Source organism: Zootermopsis nevadensis, unplaced genomic scaffold (assembly GCF_977971745.1).
Source record: "Zootermopsis nevadensis isolate Lab colony 2312 unplaced genomic scaffold, Znev_1.0 Znev_ptg000010l, whole genome shotgun sequence".
Classification (NCBI taxonomy): Eukaryota; Metazoa; Arthropoda; class Insecta; order Blattodea; family Termopsidae; genus Zootermopsis; species Zootermopsis nevadensis.
This window is the reverse complement of record NW_028259142.1, coordinates 2132600-2153973: the sequence shown is the minus strand read 5'-3', so window position 1 is coordinate 2153973 and position 21374 is coordinate 2132600. Positions and strand designations below refer to the sequence as shown.

At 38.3% G+C, this 21374-nt stretch overlaps 3 protein-coding genes and 1 long non-coding RNA gene across 6 annotated transcripts in view; 1 reads left to right on the top strand and 3 right to left on the bottom strand.

Moving 5' to 3' along the window:
- The window catches only part of Unr (cold shock domain-containing Unr), a 14832-nt gene extending 10421 nt beyond the window's left edge, over positions 1 to 4411 (bottom strand). For both annotated transcript variants that reach the window (XM_022063325.2, XM_022063326.2), the window contains exons 1-2: positions 4332 to 4411; positions 2877 to 3778 (exon numbers count right to left, since the gene is read on the bottom strand). In XM_022063325.2, coding sequence (XP_021919017.2) covers positions 2877 to 3341 — 465 coding nt within the window. In that variant the 5' untranslated portion in view covers positions 3342 to 3778; positions 4332 to 4411. The remainder of the gene's footprint in view (positions 1 to 2876; positions 3779 to 4331) is intronic.
- Positions 336 to 2870, bottom strand: LOC147874173 (uncharacterized). Its single transcript, XR_015534452.1, has 2 exons — positions 2007 to 2870; positions 336 to 1648 (listed from the first exon to the last, which is right to left on the bottom strand). It is a non-coding gene; the product is annotated as an uncharacterized LOC147874173 (long non-coding RNA).
- Positions 4356 to 10413, top strand: LOC110829540 (ataxin-3). 2 transcript variants are annotated; one of them, XM_022063346.2, is made up of 6 exons: positions 4356 to 4468; positions 4814 to 4978; positions 5845 to 5981; positions 6446 to 6600; positions 7103 to 7615; positions 9064 to 10413. In XM_022063346.2, exons 1-6 carry the CDS (start codon positions 4445 to 4447, stop codon positions 9288 to 9290), a joined length of 1221 nt encoding a protein of 406 aa, XP_021919038.1. In that variant the 5' UTR covers positions 4356 to 4444; the 3' UTR covers positions 9291 to 10413. The 2 variants fall into 2 exon arrangements, with proteins under 2 accessions (XP_021919038.1, XP_021919039.1); XM_022063347.2 differs by lacking the exon at positions 4356 to 4468 and adding an exon at positions 4590 to 4690.
- Positions 9923 to 21374, bottom strand: LOC110829537 (uncharacterized). The gene is made up of 11 exons (XM_022063330.2): positions 21325 to 21374; positions 19706 to 19778; positions 19198 to 19396; positions 18343 to 18536; positions 17927 to 18070; positions 17657 to 17824; positions 16504 to 16680; positions 16350 to 16410; positions 14235 to 15201; positions 12441 to 12684; positions 9923 to 11076 (listed from the first exon to the last, which is right to left on the bottom strand). The coding sequence occupies exons 2-11, from the start codon at positions 19775 to 19777 to the stop codon at positions 10807 to 10809; spliced, it is 2496 nt and encodes an 831-aa protein (XP_021919022.1). The 5' UTR covers position 19778; positions 21325 to 21374; the 3' UTR covers positions 9923 to 10806.

The following is a 21374-nucleotide window of genomic DNA, read 5'->3' as shown; positions in this document are numbered from 1 at the left end:
TTTATAAATACTTTTATATGAGTGATATTTTATTTTTTATTTATTTAGTGTTCTGTCTGACGACAGGTCCATATGAACAGGATCCTTCCATCCTTTTCTCGGACTGGGACCTGTTCATATACGTTCTTGGCAGATGATCCAGAAGTGGTTTGCCATTGCCTTCTTCTGTGTGTGAATGGAGTAATTGTTGGGATGCCACGGAGGAAAACTCCGTGTTGCCTAGACCACGGCCTTGCCCAACACAAGTTATAAATTCGGGCACCGCCGGGAATCGAACCCGAGACCCCAGGATTACAAGGCCAGCGTTCTAACCGGTAGACCACCTCATCTTATTATTATTTAGTGTTCTGTCTGACGACAGGTCCATATGAACAGGATCCTTCCATCCTTTTCTCGGACTGGGACCTGTTCATATACGTTCTTGGCAGATGATCCAGAAGTTGTTTGCCATTGCCTTCTTCTGTGTGAGAATGGATGCCACGGAGAAACCGGGGAAGTCCCCGGAGGAAAACTCCGTGTTGCCTAGACCACGGCCTTGCCCAACACAAGTTATAAATTCGGGCACCGCCGGGAATCGAACCCGAGACCCCAGGATTACAAGGCCAGCGTTCTAACCGCTAGACCACCGTGACGGTATGAGTGATATATTGAACAATAAAAACAAAAGATAAAACCAGAATTACAGCTGCTGAAATTAACTTCAGAACAGAAAAATACACCTAGGACTACAAAAGAAATGAGGCATGCAAAATTTCAAGAAGTAAAAGTGACTGGATTCAAGACGCCAACAGAATGCAAATATACTCACTTCCCAAACTAAGAAATAAATTACAAAGCACAATTGCTATGCAAAATATGACTGCGTAAATGGATGAGAATCAGTAGAATCTCAGGTCCTCACGATGGCAATTTTGACGACGGTTATCTTCTGGGTTGTAGTGCCATGTAGTCTGGTAGAAGTTTACCAGCATTTGACAGGTACTTCCTGCCTCCATAATCACAGCAATGAGATGATGGAATAGCAAGGACCTCTGAAACGTTGGTAAAATTCTACCAGACTACACAGCGCAACAACCCAGAAGATAGAAATCTTTGGACAAGAAACATATAAATAATAAGCACTCAGTTCACCAATTAACATTTCTAAATTAAAATTCCCTTAAATGGTAAATCCAAGAAGCAAGTCTTCCTTAAAAAAATGGTAAATGTTGCAGCAGTTAAAGAACTGCATTTTATGGATTGGAAGATTCATTAACATCTGTGATGAGCGCTGATTCCTATCCCCAATGAGATGAATCCAGTCAACAAAGAACCACCCTATTTTATTACCTTTCCATCGATACCCTCGTCTTCCAAGCAATATCCTCCCTTAAGGCTTTCCAACAAAAATTTTGTGTGCACTTACTTCTCCCTCATACATGCCCCGCCCATCTCATCTTCCTCAATTTTATTATCCTACTAACTTCCATGAAGCCTAGATATTTTCTCATGGTGCCCGTTATTCTTAATACTAATTATTTTTAGTGTTTCTTAAACCCAGTTCAACAACTGTGCCATTTGAGGTTCTCACAGTCATTATGAAGACGGCTGTTTTTCTTGGTTATTGTGCCATGTCTGTCACCACTGATGAATGAGACAGCAAGCACCTCTGAAACATACGTAAACTTCTACCAGATTACTTGGTGCAACCACCCAGAAGACAACCATCTTCATGCCAAAGAGCTGCTTGTATCGAGACAGCAAACAATCTGACCAAATTCTTCGTTCTTTATGTAATAGTCATTTACATTCATATATATTACAGTGAACGACTGGTGGATATTTCACAAGCAATGCCATAAGGTGGCGAGAACTTTGGCTTATGCACTAATTAATGTTATGCAGTATTGCAGAAGAAAAAGTTGACAGTGGAACCACGGTTCCAAAGAATCTGACGTAAACACGTCTCTGTAATGTAATAATTCTTATATAAGATAAGTACTTGTGATATTCTAAAACGTTTTTACCAGCACAAAATTATCTAGTCTGCGACGCACTTCTTCTACAAGCGAGTCACAGCTCAGCTCTTTCCGCAATAATGAAAGCGGATTGTTGACAGCAGTAATGAAACAACAATGCCGAATAAACAGATGATGTAACAATTAGTTTCTTATGTAACATAATCATTGTTGTCGGTCCATATTTACACATCGTTGATATGGATCATACACATCTTCGTTACGCTTTTTTGCCGATTGACCCTTCTGTATAGAAGTATTTACATCAAAAAATATCTTTGCTAGAAAGTAAAATATATTTATGTATATGTTGTTATATAGAAAGGCTATCAGGAGCTCAGAAAATACAGAGTTGAATGATAGGATTATTAATGAATTGTTAATAATACGGAAGAAAGCTGCCATGGCCTAATTTAAATTAATATAAATATTTTCCTGGATGGCCTGAGGAAAATCATGAAGAACTTATCGTGATTACTGGTCTTCAGGCAACCATCTGACTATGTCATTCAGTGCCACATTTGTTGTTCCACATCAGAATGTCACTTTGGTAAATCACTGAATTCTATGTCAGCCACTGTAATATAAAACCTTCTAACTCACAAATTTTTGGGCTGGCTCCAAGTTCAAACAAGAATTTGTCACACTCTGCATCCAGACATCATCCCAGGCACCATGTTCTCAAACATTCTTAATCAGTTTTTCCCCTTAACGTGAGAAACCAAGCTTCACATCAATACAAAACAAAACACCATTTCACTATTTTAATCTTTCTGTTTTAGGTATCTGAAGTGCAAATTCAATCTGTTCATTTTTTCATAATTTCGATTTGACACAATCACTTTCAAATACCTCTGTATGCTACTGGACTGTACTTACCAGTAACTTTTCAATGATGCCAGTTTCGCGCGTGCCTTGATTACCAAGTGAAGAATCGTTGTAACTGGAATTATTTGAGGAACCAGTAGTGTTTACTGAAGGAGATGCTACGTTGTCACCATTGTACATATTGCTACATCCTTCATTTCCTGTGAATGTGCCAATTGGGAACCTCCCACCTCCTCTTGCATTATTTGAGGTGGAGTATGAACTGTAATTGGGTGAGTAATGGTTGCTAGAAGTTGCCTTGTTACTATATGCATTATTAGGGGAGTCCTTTGGAGCCGATGAAGCAACTTGATAATGATTACTACTGCTATTGAAATTCGTTCCATTGGGGGAGCTGTGAAAACTTGATGACGTGGTGGAATTGTTGGGGATCGTCAGAGATTTGAAGTCCAGTATTGCAGTGTCAGAGTTCATGCTTGGCGGCTGGAACGATTTCCACTGAGGATTATTGGACATAGTCTTTGACAAGTTATCTTAGTTTGATTATCTCTGTACTTATAAACTTCGGCTTAAGAATGACGTATCACAGAACGTTTCTTTGAGTGAAGTATACCTATATGAATATAGTAGATATAATACAACATGTAGCCTGCTATAGGCCTTTTACATGGGGAAATGTACAAAACGTAAAAAACACAATTGCGGTTTCCTTACAGTTTCAGTTCAATCAACAGTTATTAATGCAGTGCTGTAATAATTCCAATAACGCCTACAACAAACACTGATTGCTAGTAAGAAGTCTGGAGTCACTTATGTTAATGGAGATCCTAAGTGAGAAAAAAAGTTGGCAAAATCCTCAGATGTCTTCAATGCGTGCTGGGTGCGGATTGTGTTCGGCTTATTTTTAATCCTTGATCGTTGTTGAACGTTTTCTAATCTAACAAGTACACAAGCTGAAACAAAATAAAAACAACTCAATGTACTCTCCATGTTGATATAAATTTCAATTTTAAAATGTTACACATGCAGCAAACTACAAAAACAGTAAATGATTATTGCCTTGCTTATAGTTTACTTATAAAAACTTTCATCGCAATACAAAACCGTTTCATAATGTCTGAGAAACTGTATGTTCCGGTTGTTTTGTGGGCCATTGAATACAACGCACATTAAGGTAGAAACACATTCGCGTACTTTCACCTTACAATTTAAAGCAATGATAATTTAAATTATACCGCCATCAAGGGAAATGTTCTTCCGTCTATAAACTAACACCGGGAAACAGACACAACTTCGGAGTTCAAAAGGTTGCTATACTAGTAAACTAGGAAAAGCTGCAATGTCTTCTTCGTTAATATTTTGGAATAAGAATATTCCTATACATACATAATACAAATGTCATAAAATTATAAAAATAGGATTCTTTGATGTTATTATATAAAAATATGTATTATAATATATAAATACCACTCTTATAATAGAAATATTTTAAACGAACTCACTCACCACGACACAGCACAGCACTGACGACATGCCGCCATGTTGAATGTCAACAGTCGAACACGAAACACTGGAAACTGTCTTGGCTCTCATTGGTCATTGTCTATTACGTCTACAATATGGAAGCAATATTTCACGAAAAGGTATGGATAAATAATTTAATGTCTTATTATGTGTTTGGTTATGAAGTGTGTAATTGATGCTGTACATAATTTTTATTGATATGCGTTTTGTTTCTCAGTTCCAATAACCTATATCTGAAATGAGAATATGTTTCAGTTGCAGAACAACTCTAACTGTTTGTCATAATTTTTTTGATTGCTTGTACTTGGGAATAAATTACTCCTTCTTATGTGTAGTTTTGTGTAAAATAATTATTGTACTTAGTAATTCCTTGTCTGTGATTTCTACAAATGTGTGCTTTTATTTCAGTACATAATACATTAATTAACTGATGTTATCTGATTGCTCATTTACATTTTTTGCAGCAAGAGGGTTCACTTTGTGCCCAACATTGCTTGAATGCATTGCTGCAAGGCTCATACTTCACACCTGTTGACTTGGCAATCTTAGCACAACAGATGGACGATGAAGAGAGGTTGAGAATGGCAGAATCTGGAATAGACAGTGAAGACTATAGACGCTTTCTAGAGGTGATTAGATTTGTTCTTATAGTAGTCAAGCAGGTATAAGATACATAGATCCAACATTTTGGATGAAGGTACTTATACCTTCCCTCATCACACAACCCACAAGAGGCTCTTTCCACCAAGGGGAAGCCTCGCCCATTTTTTACAGTTCCACATTTCTTTTTCTATAGGATAGTTATTCTTTGTTTCATTCCTCCCACAAAGATTTTATCATTCTGTGTGTCTCAAATAGGACAATTTCGTGCTGCTTGCATTCCTATCCATCTTACTTAGACAAGACACCTACCTGAAAGAGACTGACATTGCATAAAACTTCTTCCTTGGGAAATTAGGGAGGGAAGGATAGCAGCCTATTAGGTTAGAAGTATAGTAAGTGCTTCTATTTGGCTAACATAACCTATTCTTACTTCACAGTAGATCACAATTGTTTCCTGCACTGTCCCTCAAAAGTTGTTTGTACTTATACAAAAGATCATTTGTGCCTGCACACATTTTAATTACAGCAAGAAGATAATATTAAAGCTGATCTTAGGAAAGTAGGGTTGGAGGGTGAAGATTGGACACATCTGGATCAGACAACAATGGCAGGCTCCTGTGAATACTGGTAAACCTTTGGGTTCCATTAAAAAGCTGGGCATTTCTTAATTAATTTTCTGCTAATTATTCTATTGTCTTTCAGTATTAACCACCAAGTCCATATTGAGAGAATGTGTGTTGGTATCTTCTGTGGCCCTCTTTACAAGAAAGCGCACCTCAGTTTCTAATATCAAGTTTTTTCTATATGTAATATTTTTCTTCAGGAATTCTTTGGTCTTCGAGAATTACATTACAGTCAGTAGCAAGATGTATGTCACTTCCAATTGTTGCAGCAACCATCTGGGAACTATGATGACAGTGGATATTTTTCAGTACAAGTGATCAGTAGTGCTCTTGAAGTGTGGGGTTTGGAGCTGATACCCTATAATAGCACGGAACCTAGAGCGTTAGAAGCACAGCAGTGTCCAGAGTAAGTACCTTCTACTTCATTGGTGTTCATCCTTGATGTGGTTTTAATATGAATTTAATAATTCTCTTAAGTAATTATGATATATTAAAATTGTCACTCATGTTTTAATATTGACACATGCACGTAGTGATTGGTCTGTCTTCCCTTCATGCATTTACAATTTCCATAAGATGGACTGAATTTGGTTTTGAGTTTTTGGTATGAATAATTTACTAGTGTGACAATTCATAATTTGTGTTGCTCATTGAAGTTCTCAACAAATAATACAGCAAAAATTTTGCTGACTCATTTTCTATGGAAAATTTTTCTTCAGAATATTCAAGAGTAAATGTGGATGGATCAACATTATGAAAAATTGTATCGTGTTATTGTTTTAATAATTTCATGTGAAATGTGAACAATCATTTTGATGGTTTGAATACCACTTTAATCATTCACATATAATATGATAATTTAATTTACAGAGCAATGCAAGCTTATATCTGCAACTACCGTGACCACTGGTTTACAATTCGTCGCCTTGGTCAGCAGTGGTTCAACTTGAATTCATTGCTGACTGGACCGGAGTTAATAAGCGACACGTATCTTGCAATGTTCTTGGCACAGCTACAACAGGAAGGTAAATTTTACCAGAGTTTTCATTTTTAGGACTTGGATAAACATGTTCTAGTGTCCCTTTACAGTGAAGTTCATTTGCATATGACAGCTTTCATTACCACACAATCTGATACATTAGAATCTACCTACAAGTCCGCGTGGAGTTACGACATAGTAGACGTACATGCACAATATTATTTTATAATGTTTATTTGTTGATAAAGTCTGCGAGATGTCAGAACATGTAGTACACATGCAGAAAGACGAGTTTTACATAAAGGTTTAGTCAGAAAATACGAAGATCTGCGCGTAAATGGGAGGTTAACGTTAAACATTAGTTTAAATAAAAAGCATTTGAGAATGTGGATTGGGTTCAGGTAGCTTAGGATAGGTTCTTATGTTGGACTCTGGTGAACATGGTAATGAATATTTGGAGTCCGTAAAACGTGGGGATTTGGCGACTAGCGAAAAACTCGGTTACTCAAGGACTCTGCTGCATAGTACTTTTTTTTCCCTTGTTTCAGGTTACTCCATTTTTGTAGTGTTCGGATTATTTCCTGAATGTGAAGCAGATGCCTTACTAAAGTTAGTTCCAGCAGTTCAAAGTGTGAAACCACAATTTCTGGGATTAGTAAAGGGTCAGAATGCAAGCAGCATGGCATCTAATCATGACAGAAGTTCAGAGGAGGATTTGCAGCGTGCTCTGAAATTGAGTTTAGGATCACACGAGAACCAAAAAGAGGAAGAACCTGAGCAGGACACATCCTTGCAAGTGCCCATCTCACCGAGCACGAGAAATGCAGGAACTAAGTCTAACGAGAGTACAGACAACCGGGATGACGTCGACCTGCAGAAAGCATTACGCCTTAGCCTCAAAGGCCATGGGCAAGTTTCATCTTCAGTACCTCTGAAAAGTACCAATGATGACGAAGAAACAGAATTAAAGCAAGCTCTCAGACTAAGCCTTCAGGGTGCCAGTCCAGTCTCAGAACATGAAGACCTAGATTTAGAAAAGGCTTTGAAGATGAGTCTTGAATGTAAGTCATCAGCTATTATTCAGAAACCTAACATAAAGTATTCGCAGCAAAGACCGAGACAAGGCTGAAGCAACTGAAGTATAAATCTCTTGAAGAGTTACTTTTCAAATTTAAAAAGAGACAATGCTGTAAGAAATATGAGAGTATTCACAGTAAGAAACACAAATATAAGTAATTACTATTTTGAAATTTAAATGTTACTTTTTTCACGTATATGGATGGCAAAGCAGTTGCGTATTGGATGCAATACCTTATTCCAGTTCCAACAAAGAGCACCAATAAGTAATGAAGTCAGCACTCGGGTATTAGAACCAAACATTTCTGATCCTGGACATCACGTGTTTGAAACTTTCTTCACTACTGCCCTACCTTAAAATCCGCTATTCAAGACCTGGTAACGGAAGGCTTAAGACTGCCCAGAAAAGACAAATGAGACAGACTTATGGAGTAGCTCTTGAAAAACATAAAATTTTCCTTAAGATTGTGTTTCACAGCCTTCAAGCCCTGGAAGTAATGTAGTCTGACAATTCTCTTAAAGGTTGCTAACTTATATAATCATTATTTTATGGCGACCTCTCTGTTAAGACTGAAGCATTCAAACAAAAATAGGCGTCATAAGTTACGCTAAACACTTTTAGTTTAAGTAGCATGCTTCGTATGTCAAGAGTATATTTTATGTTGCTAGTTTAAGTACCACCAATTTCATCAGATTGTAGTTTTCACAGCGGTGAGTATGAAGATTTCTGTCTTCTGGGTTGTTGCACTGTGTGGTCTGGTCGATGTCAACCAACGTTTCAGAGGTCATACTGCCTCCATCATCAGGGTGATGAATATGCCAATAGGGTGTGTGGGGCTAGGTTTATAGGAGCCGGACTGTGAATGGAGTAGCCTGCTCTGAGCCAATGGGAGCAGGCGTGGGAGTGGACCAATAGGAGCGCGTGGGCGAGTGTGAGAGAGGGGGGCTCTGGAAGTGCGTCCGGTGGGACATCTGGAGTTCGGTTGAATGTGATCGGGGCCCTGAAAAAGGGGCCAGGTTAGTGGTCTGGTTGGTTCTGGCGGTGCACTCTGGATCGCTCTCAAGCCCTCGAAGAGTGTGAATAAGTGGCTTCCAGGCTACTCCATTCACAGTCCGGCTCCTACAAACCTAGTCCCACACACCCTATTGGCATATTCATCACCCTGATGACGGAGGCAGTATGACCTCTGAAACGTTGGTTGACATCGACCAGACCACACAGTGCAACAACCCAGAAGACAGAAATCTTCATACCATCACATTCATCAGATTGTAGTTTTCAGCTTCAACGAATTGTCCATATTTATCGGAAAATGATAGTGGAAAAGGTTTGCAAGTTAGTCAACTTTTAGAAGATATCAGAATTTTAATCTCTGTTCTGAATTCCATAACAATATTACAAGTTCTTGGCTTAGCATCTGATGCATTTCAGGCTGTGATCCTCCCAGTAGCTGTGAAGGGTGCGAAGCCAACAGTTACGGAAGCTGCGACCCAAGAAGCTCGAGTGAAGTCGTCATTGAATCGAGGAATGCAACAAGCTGTGTTGACGCAGAGGATGTTAGAAGGAAACGTTTGGCATACCTTGAAGCTAATGCAAGACGGAACACTTCTGCTACCACCAGCAGTGGTGGGAATACAAAGAGCCCAGTCAATACTTAGTGCCAACATTGACATAGTCATCTTGGTTCTAGTCATAACTTGTTACTTTCCATCTGTGTGAAGGGATAACTTATCCACGTAACCGCTTTACAAGCGAAAATGCTTAAAAAAACAACAAGAGAAATAGACTAAATGAGTGATGGGCAGAAAGGAAGCTATAAATTAATTTGAATATTCATATTACTTGTACAAATGGTACAACAAAATTGTAACTTTTTATAAAAGCTCACATTCAGATTAATTTATAGCTAGCTTTTCTACAAAGCAATAATTTCTTTCCTTCTTTCTTTCCAAATCAATTTTTATTTCAAACAAGCAATGTATATTTGTATAAATCTTGTTATATTTGTTGTAGCATTGCTGCAAAAATAATGTGAATTAATGTCCTAAATCATAGTGTATAAAATATTTTCAAGAGAATGTTATGTGCACTAATGAACTAATTTAAAATAATGTTTTCATAAAGAAACTTTGTAATTTTATATGCACTGTAACCAAGAGTTTGTAATTCGGATAGTTACAAAAGTACCTGTCTCATACGTTATAAACTTGAGGTACGACAGAAGCCTGTATAAATGAAGAAAAACAAAAATACGCTTAAAAGTAAATAGATTTTCCTCCGACGGTGTACCGAGTCATACAACAGTAATTTCTTTGGTAACGGTGACAGACAGAATTATGTTTTAAAAACAGTAACATTTAATTAAGGTAGTTTTCTGTTACTGTCAGCTCCTTTGTGTTGTGCGATTCTATGCTTCAGTTTCTTTGTTTTATGGCAAAATTTATTTGCAACATACAGAGCCATTTCCTGTTCAAATGTGCAAGCCCTACTGTCAAGTGTCTGGTTACGCAAATTAAATTCAGTAGTAAAAGTTTTGAAGTACAAGACCTCATAAATTAATACTATGATCATAATGAGAAAATTTTGTAACTGAAATGTGTCCATTATAAAATTTCATAAAATGAATGTATCCGTTTTTAATTTTAAAACTTATAATTATGAATTTCATTTGGCTGTTAATCATTTTAATTGTTTAAGATAAAAAATATATAACACTTGTTTGCTTAGAAACCATGTAGCACTATTTGTATATGACATTAAAACTATTCGGCACATACGTTATTACTAAGCATGTCACTGTAATTATGATGGATGAAATGAAAAACTCTCTCATAGCAGAACCCAGAGGATCAACACCATTAATACTAAAAGATTATCACTGAACATCATCCTGAACTCATTTTATCTACCTCCAATCCTCATCACCAATTTCCCTGAAAGAAACATAATGTTATCCTTCCATTTACTTTTTGGTCTTCAAAAGTTTTCCCACAAAAATGCTGCATGATTTTTGTCTTAACAACCTGTAAAGTGCCTCAATACAGAATACCCTAAAATTTTAATTCACAAAATAACCTACAAAATTAATGCATATAATTTTATTATTTTTGTTTGCTAGAATGGGTCATCTCTCTGGCTTGTGGGTCAGTAGATATATTACTGAAGACCTACGTGTCACTCTTGGAACTCATCACTGTAACCTGTGAGAGATATCAGTTCTCCAGTCGCTGGTTGATATTTTGCCTCCGATTGCTCTGATGCAGGCAAAGGTTTTCCTCTTTTATTGTTCAGTTTGTGGCATAGTTTTGCAAGCCGCCTCTCTACCTTCTGCTTCTCAGTGTACAATTTCTTATACTCCACTGCTGCCAACTGTAGTCGCGACTTCAACTGCTGCTCTTCCTCGAGGCATGTATTCATTTCCAGTGCATTTTCGCTACCAGACTGCTGCCAAAAAACAAGTGTACAGCACATTTCTTGTAAGCATAGGAGTAACTAAACATAAGATAATGTCTAAAAGAAAGAACAGAATCCGGGACACTAGCCAGAAATTATCTTCTCTTGCATTCTATCACATATTCATGATTTTAAGAATTGTTTACAAATAAAAGGTATAGACTGTAATAAGATCAATATGTCATATTACATACCAATTCATCTGTTATACTGGACTGATACAGACCAAAATTAAATGTCTAAAATGACACCAGTTGATGGGCGCACAAGACATAAAGAACGTAAAACTTGTATGATGGTGTTCTGATCCTTCGTCAGTTTCCCAACTCTTTCATGAAGACTTTAAAGAGTAAACAATTTCAAAATTAGTGCAGACACAATAATTTTTTAAAATGTCTTACATACGAGGTGCGATCGGAAAGTTTACAGACTGCGCCTATAAAAACACGTACACTTATCTCAGGTATTAAATTCATCCATCACCCTCGAAGTAGTTCCCCTGGGAGTGAACACAATGATCCCAGCGCCGCTGCCAAGCCTGGAAGCATCCCTGGAAATCTTTCTTTGTCAGCCTGTCAAGCACCATCTGCGATTCTGCCTGAATCTCTTCTATCGTCTCAAATCTCCTTCCCTTTAGCTGAATTTTCATCTTTGGGAAGAGGAAGAAGTCACACGGAGCTAAATCCGGTGAATAAGGAGGGTGCGGGATGATGGCCATGGTGTTTGAGGCCAAAAACTGCCGAACTTTGAGGGCGGTGTGCGCTGGCGCGTTGTCATGATGCGTCGCATGTGGAGTTCTTCCTTTAGAATCAGCTGACAGGTCCCATAGCCTATCCCAACAATGTCGCACAAGTCGTTGATGGTACGACGTCGATCTTCGTGAATGGCCTGCCGAATCTTCGTAACATTTTCGGGCATTGTGTTCGAAGATGGTCGTCCAGAACGCTCGTCATCATCGACAGAGGTTCGGCCATTTTTAAAACGTGAAAACCACACAAAAGTTTGTGCACGACCCATTGCGTACTCCCCAAATGCTTGCTTTAGCATTTCATAGGTTTCCGTAGCCGTTTTGGCGAGTCTTTGGCAAAATTTGATTTGTTCATGAAAATCTGCCATTCTGAAATCGCAGGAGGGTCGGTGTAATGCACTACCAAAACGCCCGTAACTAAGAAACAAATGCTAATTCGATGATGCCGGCTGGCACACTGATTCACTATGAATGTAGGCCGAACCCCCTAGCGGCAGAAGCTCGTACTACATCCGGTTCGCCCTCTATTGACACAGTCTTGAAACTTTCCGATCGCACCTAGTACAGGCACTTCCAAATAGTGTTAAGACCGAGATACTGAACCCACCTGTTCTTGCAATCTGCTAAGTTCTTCCAATTTCTGCTGCAGTTTTGCTTTATCGTTCACTGCCGAAGCCAATTTTTCCTTTCTAGTGCACCCAGTTGCAAGCATTTCACTGTTCTGATTTAGAGTATGATCCAACTGATTGTGCAGTGTTACTAATTGGTCTGCCTGTTCCTGCACCATTTCAGATTCACGTTCTTGTAACTCAATCAGCTTGTTATGCAGTTCTTCCTCATGTAACTTGAACCTTCAGAGTAAATATTCAGAACTCAAAATTATATCCAACATTATTCACAATTATGAGATAAGAAATACATGTAGCAACCTGACTTGCTAACTCAATATACAGGGTGAGTCAAAGGTATGTTTACAAACTTTGTGTATGTGTTCCTGGATCAAAAATAAGAAAAAAATGTTCCTATGAACACGTGGTCCCAAATGCTTCTTTTTAAAAATAATAGCCAAAAATAAGTTTCAATGTATGCCTTTACTGCCAAGTATAAAAACAGGGATGTTTCTTTATAACAGATGCCCAAAGGTTGCTCCTCCATTCTCCACACATGCCCAAGCATGTCGTACACAAGACTGACTGATTCGTTCGTACACACCAGGGTTTCCTCGAAACATCTGGCACACATTCCCATAGATCGTCTTCATTGTTTATGGGTGTTGCATAAACGACGGACTTCAAATGACCCCACGGATAAAAGTCCAATGGAGTCAGGTCCGGTGATCTCGGTGGCCATGCTACTGGGCCACCGTTTCCAATCCATCGCTGAGGGTACTGTTCATTGAGATGATCTCTGACGTGACGGAAGAAGTGAGCTGGGGGCTCTGTCGTGCATAAAACACATTTGTCTTCTTGTATTCAGTGGTACATCTTCAAGAGACGTGGCTAGTGTCTTCTTAAGAATCGCCGATATGAAGGTCCTCTTAGATGTGATGGAAGCATGTGTGGACCAATAAGCATGTTGCTAACAATTCCTGGCCAAACGTTAATTGAAAACCGTTGCTGGAAGCTGGATCCACTTTGACATAGTCATTCATTGAAACTTATTTTTGGCAATTATTTAGGAAATGAAACATTTGTGAACCCCATGTTCATAGGAATATTTCTTCTTTTTGATCCTGGAAAACACACACAAAGTTTGTAAATATACTTTTGACTCATCCTGTATATATGTGGTAGTAAATACCAAGATAACTCACTCATATGCATGCACACATACACATTTCAGCACACTAAATCAATCTTTCTCGTTAAAACATAAATAAAAAGAAATACTCTTGTTGAAACAGGAATTAATGTTAAATATATGCTATTTGAGATTCTCACAGTAGTGAAAATGTCCACGCTGGTCTTTTGGTTGTGATGCCACAGGCACTTACTGGTTATTATTTATTTAGTCTTCTGTCTGACGACAGGTCCATATGAACAGGATCCTTCCATCCTTTTCTCGGACTGGGACCTGTTCATATACGTTCTTGGCAGATGATCCAGAAGTGGTTTGCCATTGCCTTCTTCTGTGTGTGAATGGAGTAATTGTTGGGATGCCACGGAGGAAAACTCCGTGTTGCCTAGACCACGGCCTTGCCCAACACAAGTTATAAATTTGGGCACCGCCTGGAATCGAACCGGAGACCCCAGGATTACAAGGCCAGCGTTCTAACCGCTAGACCACCGTATAAATGAATAAATAAATAAACAAACCAACGTCTTGGAGGAGCATACTGCCTCCATATTCAGGCATTAAAACCAACAAGACCAACATCAATAATGTTAAATATTTCACATACTCATTCTTCCTTTCCAAAGCATCGGACTGCTGTTGCAATAAGACAGACGTTTCATCTTCCAACTCCTTCATTTGCTGATCAATCTCAGTGATCCTCATCTTGTAGCTTGCCACAAATGATAATAGCTCATCAACACTCTCCTTCAAGCTCTCTGCATCCGAACTATCAGAGAAACTTCCCATCAGATAACTATTCTTTTGACGTCTTTCTAAAGATGTCAAGTTTTCGACCATTTTGGCAAGTTCGTCCTCCCGTACGTCACAAAAAGTTGACATATCAGTTCGCTCACAACACAGCTTCATTTTCTCAAAATCCAGTTCTGAAAGTCGCTCAGCTATCGCATCGATTCTTTGCAGCTGCACATTCCTATTGGCTACAATCTCCTTATGTTCTATTTTTAGGTCCATGATTCTGTGAGCTAAATCTGTGGCAACTTCCTTGAAGTGGGCCTTTTTCTCACACTCGTTATTTAACATTTGCAGCTGTAATTTTAAAGAAGATACTTCATTTTCCAGCTCCTTTAAATGTGTGGCGAGACATTCATTATGGTCCAGCAACTTCTTCTCCCTATCAAGAGCCTTTGCCAAATTATCTTCCAAACTTGCTTTCTCACCCATTATTTGTGCTAGAGATTGCTTACTTTCAGAAATGACACATTCTGCTTCTACAAAGTCCTTCTTTAAATGATTTTTCTCAACAATTTCTGTAGTTCTCTCTTCTGCCTTTTTCTCGGGCCAAATGATATTCGTCTGCAAACCTGAAGTCTGACGTACTTCTTTTAAGCGCCTTTTATATACTTCAGTTACCATCAATACTTCTCTCTCTGTGTTACGTACTGCCTCATCAAGTTTCCTTAACAGACATTCCTTCTCTTTTTCTAGAACACTCATCTGTTCTATCTTCTCTTCTGAAGTCTTCTCAGCACACAAAGTCTGCTCCTGAAGTATAACATTCTCTTTCTGCAATTCTAAAAGTAAAACAAAACAATCATTACAAAACATACCAATACACTGCAACCATCTCACACAACTTGTGCCACCATCACGAGATCAACATCTATTAAAGCTACTAAAAGGTTTCAGAGGCGTGCGTATTTACCCTTGAAGATGTAATGTATTTCTATACAATTTTAATATTGTTTCCAAAATGTCAAATTACAGTCTACGATAAACCTGCAAATGCTTACTGTACCATCATTATTAATTATTCTATACAAATAGGTTTGTATACTAATACATTGATTTTTCTACCACTTTCAGTTTGTGGTAATGTGCATGGCATAAAATGTTTCCATATTATTCTAACTAATGTGCTTTAGTTTAGCATATAAATTCCATCTTGAATCATACAGAGTATTCATCTAAGTAGGACATCCAATTTGCTTTATATTTCACAAGACTGTGCACCACTTCAACATATATTATAAAAATATTGCACTTTTAATCTACCTGTCGTCAGACAGAACACTAAAAATAATAAAATATACCATTCTCTACTGAAGTCTCTTACATCTGCGAAAATCTCACGATCGACGTGTAATGCTTTCTCTGAACTAAATACAACATAGCAGAACACAAAACACTTTAAAAACTTTTTACTACCCTAATGTTTGACAAATAAAAAACTGTTTGGGTCATTTGTAAATTATAAAATCAAATGTTTCATCATAATTCAATAATGTGACACATGCACGAAGAAGCTCAAGTGTATCTGATACAATAATTAGAAACTCATTGCAGATGAAATGGAAATTAATAATGTCTCGCATTCTTAGCACTAAAATGGTTCCATTCATGCTTTTCAACTAAAATTTTATGTAAACTACATTCTACGGCATTAATAATCGAAGAAATTGCACCGTCACTGCCATACCTAAAAACTCCGCTCAAAATCATTTTGTAAACATCCCTTCAAAACTCACAGACCACTTCTAGAATTTAACACAGTTTAGTGCATATTCAAATCCAGATCCTGCCGGTGTTTTATATTCACTTCGGACAGAAAGTGTTCCATTATTTCCTAGTCTTTACGAATAGCATTTGGAAGAAGTCGATGCAAGTGGCCCATCCCACATCCAATATCAAGTGTCTGAACACGCCAAGAATTCCAAATTACCTTCTATTTTGTTCTGCTGTTCCCTGCTTTCACTCTCCAAACGCTGGACATCTTGTTGTAACTTCAAACAAACAAGCAAACAAACAAACAAACAAACAAGAATAAAAGCTTTATTTAATATTATGCAACAAATATAGAAAAAGCTGAGTTGTACTTTCTTGCCAACTGCCTGCTGCATTTGTAGCTCCTGCGTCACCAGTTCCTTGCTCTGACTCAGGGCTTCCAACATACAAGTTAGGCTGTCGACTTGGCCCTTTAATTGGCAAATTTCGGCACCGACACCACCTGATTTGTTCTCACTCAGTAACAGCTGAGCCATAAACTCCTTGTCCTGGAACATATAAAGAATTATAATTTCATTGTAATGAAAGCATAATTTTATAGTGGTTATAGTAACAGTAAAAAAAATTAAAAGCAGTCCCGCTACATGCCATGTAGGTCGTTTGGGGGAGGGGGAAATAGCTCCTAATCATTCTTGACCTTGGCAATAGATGCGGTTGAGTGGTTAGCATCATGCCCTGGCCACGCTTTACCCCTGGGAAAGGGACCCGGTACCCATTGGACAGGAGGCCGGGTGGACCCCAAGGCCAATCTGGACACAGAGGCTACCCGCTGTCCTACATGAGCGATTAAATGTGAGCGGCGCGAGTTGCGTGGGTGAAGCGGAAATATCAAACTGGCTGTTTGCGCGGCGCTGTCCTAGCTTCCAGGGAAGTGGTCAGGAGAGGGAAACGGCCAAAGTACGAGATCAAATATTTTGATATTTTCGCGCGAGTCGCTGCACTGGCCAGTAAGGCGCATGTGCAAGAAAGCTCTGAGCGTGCAGTAGAGGGAAGGTTCTTGCGCAGAAAGGCCGTGTGCTTCTATTGCGGTCTCTCACGTAGGACACAACAAGCGATTCCCCGCTGCTTATGCAGCTCGCACAGCTTGCTTGTTATCGCTTACGTAGGCCATTGCCTTAGCTAGTCACTATACTGAATGAGCTATCCCAGTCACCTTCTTTATATTTAAAGAAAAATAATATAAATGTTGAATTGCAAGCACTACCCCAGGTAGTGACAGCTTTTGGCTCAGAGGGTACAGTCCCATTTCATACGCACGTTACAAATACCAGGCTACCAAATCTTGTCTTGAAGGGTGACTCCATAGCATTAACTTGTGTCATCCTTGAGTTAAAATTTACTTAAAAGTCTGGCTAGCAAGCCTCAATACAGGAGACTACGCTCTCCAATTCACGTATGATAAAGGTTAAGGCGAATTAACAGTAATGAATATTTCATTGCACAACATTTCATCAGATTACTCACAGCACTTAAAGTATCCACAGTGGCTGTAAGGACTTGGACGTCATGTTCTGCTTTGTTCAGTCTGGCGAGGCACTGGTTCTTCTCTTTGTCATTTACAAGTAGATCCTGCTTCAGGCATTCGACGTAACGCTCCATACGCAAATTTTCCTCCAGTCCATCCTCAAGTCCCTGCATCATAATTAACCACTGTTATAAGTATTCTTTCTCAAATGTTTAACTTTTTTCAGTACTTGATCGAAAGACCGTGTAAACAGAAAATAAAGCACGTGCCTGTTTTTCATTTTCTAACTTTGCGAGCGTCTCCATGGCAGATTGAAGTTCTGTTGACACTTTGTGGTATTTCTCTTTAAAAATCTGCAACTCCTTTTCCAAGTTCCCTTTCTCCTTCTGCAGAATTTCATTTGCTACAAAAACCTTCAAACAGAATAAAATTATGTTGATATACATGCATATACTTTACAGAAAAAAGTTCGCTGTTCATCCAAGGGATGTCAAAAGAGAAGCAAACATGGACACTTTCAGGTGCCAAGGTTAGGAAAACCAATTTACACAGAAAATGTGAGGTTATAATATCTATTTACAAGTCCACAAGGCATTAAAACTAAAATGAACATTGACAATTTACATAGGAATCTTATGAGTGTTTAGTCGTGGAGAGGGCTAAGGAGATAACCCATTCCATTCACCTCTCTCAGCTTCTCTTCGGTAAAAGCTGTCCTGGATCTCACCACCACCATACCATCTGCCTCCTCCACAACACACAGTTCACTCTCAAAAAGCGGGCAAAACTGGAATGGGACGCTGGCTCCACGCACTCGGCCATTTCTCGTCACATAGCAGAGCTGATAGAACTCATTCTCATCTTTGGGGAGTTGGCTGGCTGTACAATACAAATCATATGATACGAACTTTCCAAACTATACAACACTTAAAATCCGATTATCCAACAATTCCCTCATCTAAGCCCAGGAATGAATAGAACATGAGCAACCATTTTATGCTGACATAACTTAAATGAATAATTATAAATTCAAATAATTATAAATTCAAATGATTGAACATTTACCGCAATTACTAAATCAAATTAGTTCTGTATCTGGATAATTTTCAGGGATCTTTATACACTCACCATCAGAAATTCCCCACTACAATCAGCACTGGTTTGAAACACAGTTGTTTTCAAAGAGGAATTTAAGTAAACCTTACATTCGTCACCTTCTTCCCTGATGTTAAATCAAGAAAAATAATTCTTATCTAGTTGTTTATCAAATGTCAATAAAAATTCAAACTTAATGAATTCTTAGCAAATAAAATTAGTTATTCCTTCACGGACTTAATTTGGATATTTCTGTCAATTATTGATATGGAGTCCTTTGGTGTGGACAGTAACATTAATTATAAAGTACACTTTAGTCATCATTTAAAATTTTAGATTCTCATGGCAGTGAAGTACTGCAGGTGGTTACCAAAGTTTTGGAGTAACATATCAACTGCATTCCCAAATTTACCATACTCAAGCCTAAACATAACCAAAGAAATACCTTTGAACAGAACCTGAAGTTCAGTTGCATCTGTCTCTGGTACACATTCAGACACAATGTGTTCCTGGACAGAGGTCCATCCTACACGGTACAGGGCAATTCTATCCCCATCTGACACAGTGACCCCATCAGTCAGAGAATATCGGCAACAGATGTCTGCATCAGTTGGGTATGTGTCTGCTATATCGTGAAATATAACCTGGAATCAACAAAATCACGAGAAGACCAAAGTAATCAACAGGAACTGTCTACTGCTACCAACAAATTGTCATTACCATAAACCTGTCAGCAAGTTGGTGGGAGCAGCTCTCACAAACACAGTTCTAAAACCCTTCCTGTCACCAATCTGAAGGACTCAGTCAATGTAAAAATCATAATTTACAGCAACGTAATAGGGTTCATTCTCCACATATTCCACTATGTTTTCCAGCATTCACTATCAACATTCTTGACTGTAAATTCTCAAAAGTTTAGGCTGTCTTATCAAACACTGCTTTAGATTCCTTACCTTGGCATACTGTGACTGTGAAATTATCAAACTTTGTCCACGCTCTGCAACATGTGAAACTGTCTCTTCCATTCTATAAAGAAAACCAATTACTTAGAAATATGTCATGAATTACTAACAACTCTAGGTTTCATGATGCTTCCAGCACATCTTAATGACAAATTCACTCTGTATTAGTCCTCTGTTATATGAAAATACAAGCATCATGGACTTCACACCTCAAACAGTAAATGATTACCCTGTAAAGGTGTTATATATATCCAATTACTATACAGAATTTGCATATGAATGACACACATACAGACCACTATAATCTTCGTGCCTTTGAGATACCACCACAACCACATAGCAGCAGCTGCTCATGCACAGACTGAAACATCATTACATTTCTAATGTGCCTCCGCATAAAACCTAGACACTACACCTGCTAACAAGTTGCAGGAAAACATACAGTCCACGACTGTAATCTTGAGACTTGCAAGGAATGCAGTAAGTCTGTAGTGTTAAAGGCAGACGCTATCTTTCCTCCTTCACCCCACAAGTCTCATGATTACAGTCATGGACTGTAATAAACAAAACAACCAAATAAAAGAAAAAACTTCATAACCAAGTAAAAGTAACACTCACTCACCACTGCATCGTACGGTCACAAACAAATACACAATACATGATATTAAACAATTTTATTGATATATTTAAAAAACTGTTTGCTGAAAGCATAATTTTTATTACAACTTCACTAATTTTACCATTTTACAAGTAACATATGCTGGAATACTACAATAAAAAATAGAGATGTACATAAAATGTCACTACAACCTGATGATGCTTGTTAAAATTAAAACATGTCATTCAAAGATAACATTTACACTGTGCCATGGCAGAAAACTGAACATAGTGAAATAATTGTGTTTTAAGGAGTCACAAAATAAAGCAATTCTTCCATGTAGTGCTGCTTGCAGGGATGCGTTGTACCTACCTGGATAAATACTCACCTTTCGTCAGATTTTCTTTTTCTGTGGAGGCTTGCTAAGGGTCTGGTATTCACTTCATATGGTGCCCAGTTAAATATAGAATTTGGGGTTTGCGTACATTTTTAAGTGGTTAATTCATCAACTGATGACAGCCCTCTAAAGGTACACCAAGAGATTGTTTCCTTAGACTTAAACGCTGTCATGCTAGCATTCGATGCTACACAATCGGAACAGATGCAAACGTCATTAATACGCCAGAAAGAAAATAAACACGGCTAATTTTCTACCCCTTCGCTGTAACGTGTACCGATTTATGTTCGTCAAACTGCTGTAGGCACTAAAACCTCCGACTCCTTCATAAAAGCTCAATATGTATTAAAAATGGTACACCTACTAAAATGGTAAATAGTACCAAAAAATATGTTATCACCACCATGTGAATCATCAGGCTACTTTTTAGACTTATAACCTATATTTAAATACAAGTCTAAAGTTTATTGCAGAATTCGGTTGATTTGCAGGCCCTCGGCGGCTCACACGGTATCGAAATTGTTAAAATAGTATTTTCTAAAGGTTTGATATCTAGGTCGGAGTGCGTACATTTTTACCGACTCCACAGCCCTAATTGTAGAGCAGTGTACTTACTTATCAGAGTACGAAATTTGAAAGCCGAATTCTTCAACTATTACTATCCA

What these genes read in the sequence shown, in the direction of transcription:
- LOC110829540 (XM_022063346.2), top strand. Translation starts at nt 4,445, where the DNA reads ATGGAAGCAATATTTCACGAAAAG. An exon ending in AAGCAATATTTCACGAAAAG is followed by an intron (nt 4,469 to 4,813) that starts GTATGGATAAAT and finishes CATTTTTTGCAG; the next exon opens with CAAGAGGGTTCACTTTGTGC. An exon ending in GAAGCACAGCAGTGTCCAGA is followed by an intron (nt 5,982 to 6,445) that starts GTAAGTACCTTC and finishes TTTAATTTACAG; the next exon opens with AGCAATGCAAGCTTATATCT.
- LOC110829537 (XM_022063330.2), bottom strand. Translation starts at nt 19,777, where the DNA reads ATGGAAGAGACAGTTTCACATGTTGCAGAGCGTGGACAAAGTTTGATA. An exon ending in AGTTAGAAAATGAAAAACAG is followed by an intron (nt 17,825 to 17,926) that starts GCACGTGCTTTA and finishes ATTATGATGCAG; the next exon opens with GGACTTGAGGATGGACTGGA. An exon ending in GCTTTGGAAAGGAAGAATGA is followed by an intron (nt 12,685 to 14,234) that starts GTATGTGAAATA and finishes TTTACTCTGAAG; the next exon opens with GTTCAAGTTACATGAGGAAG.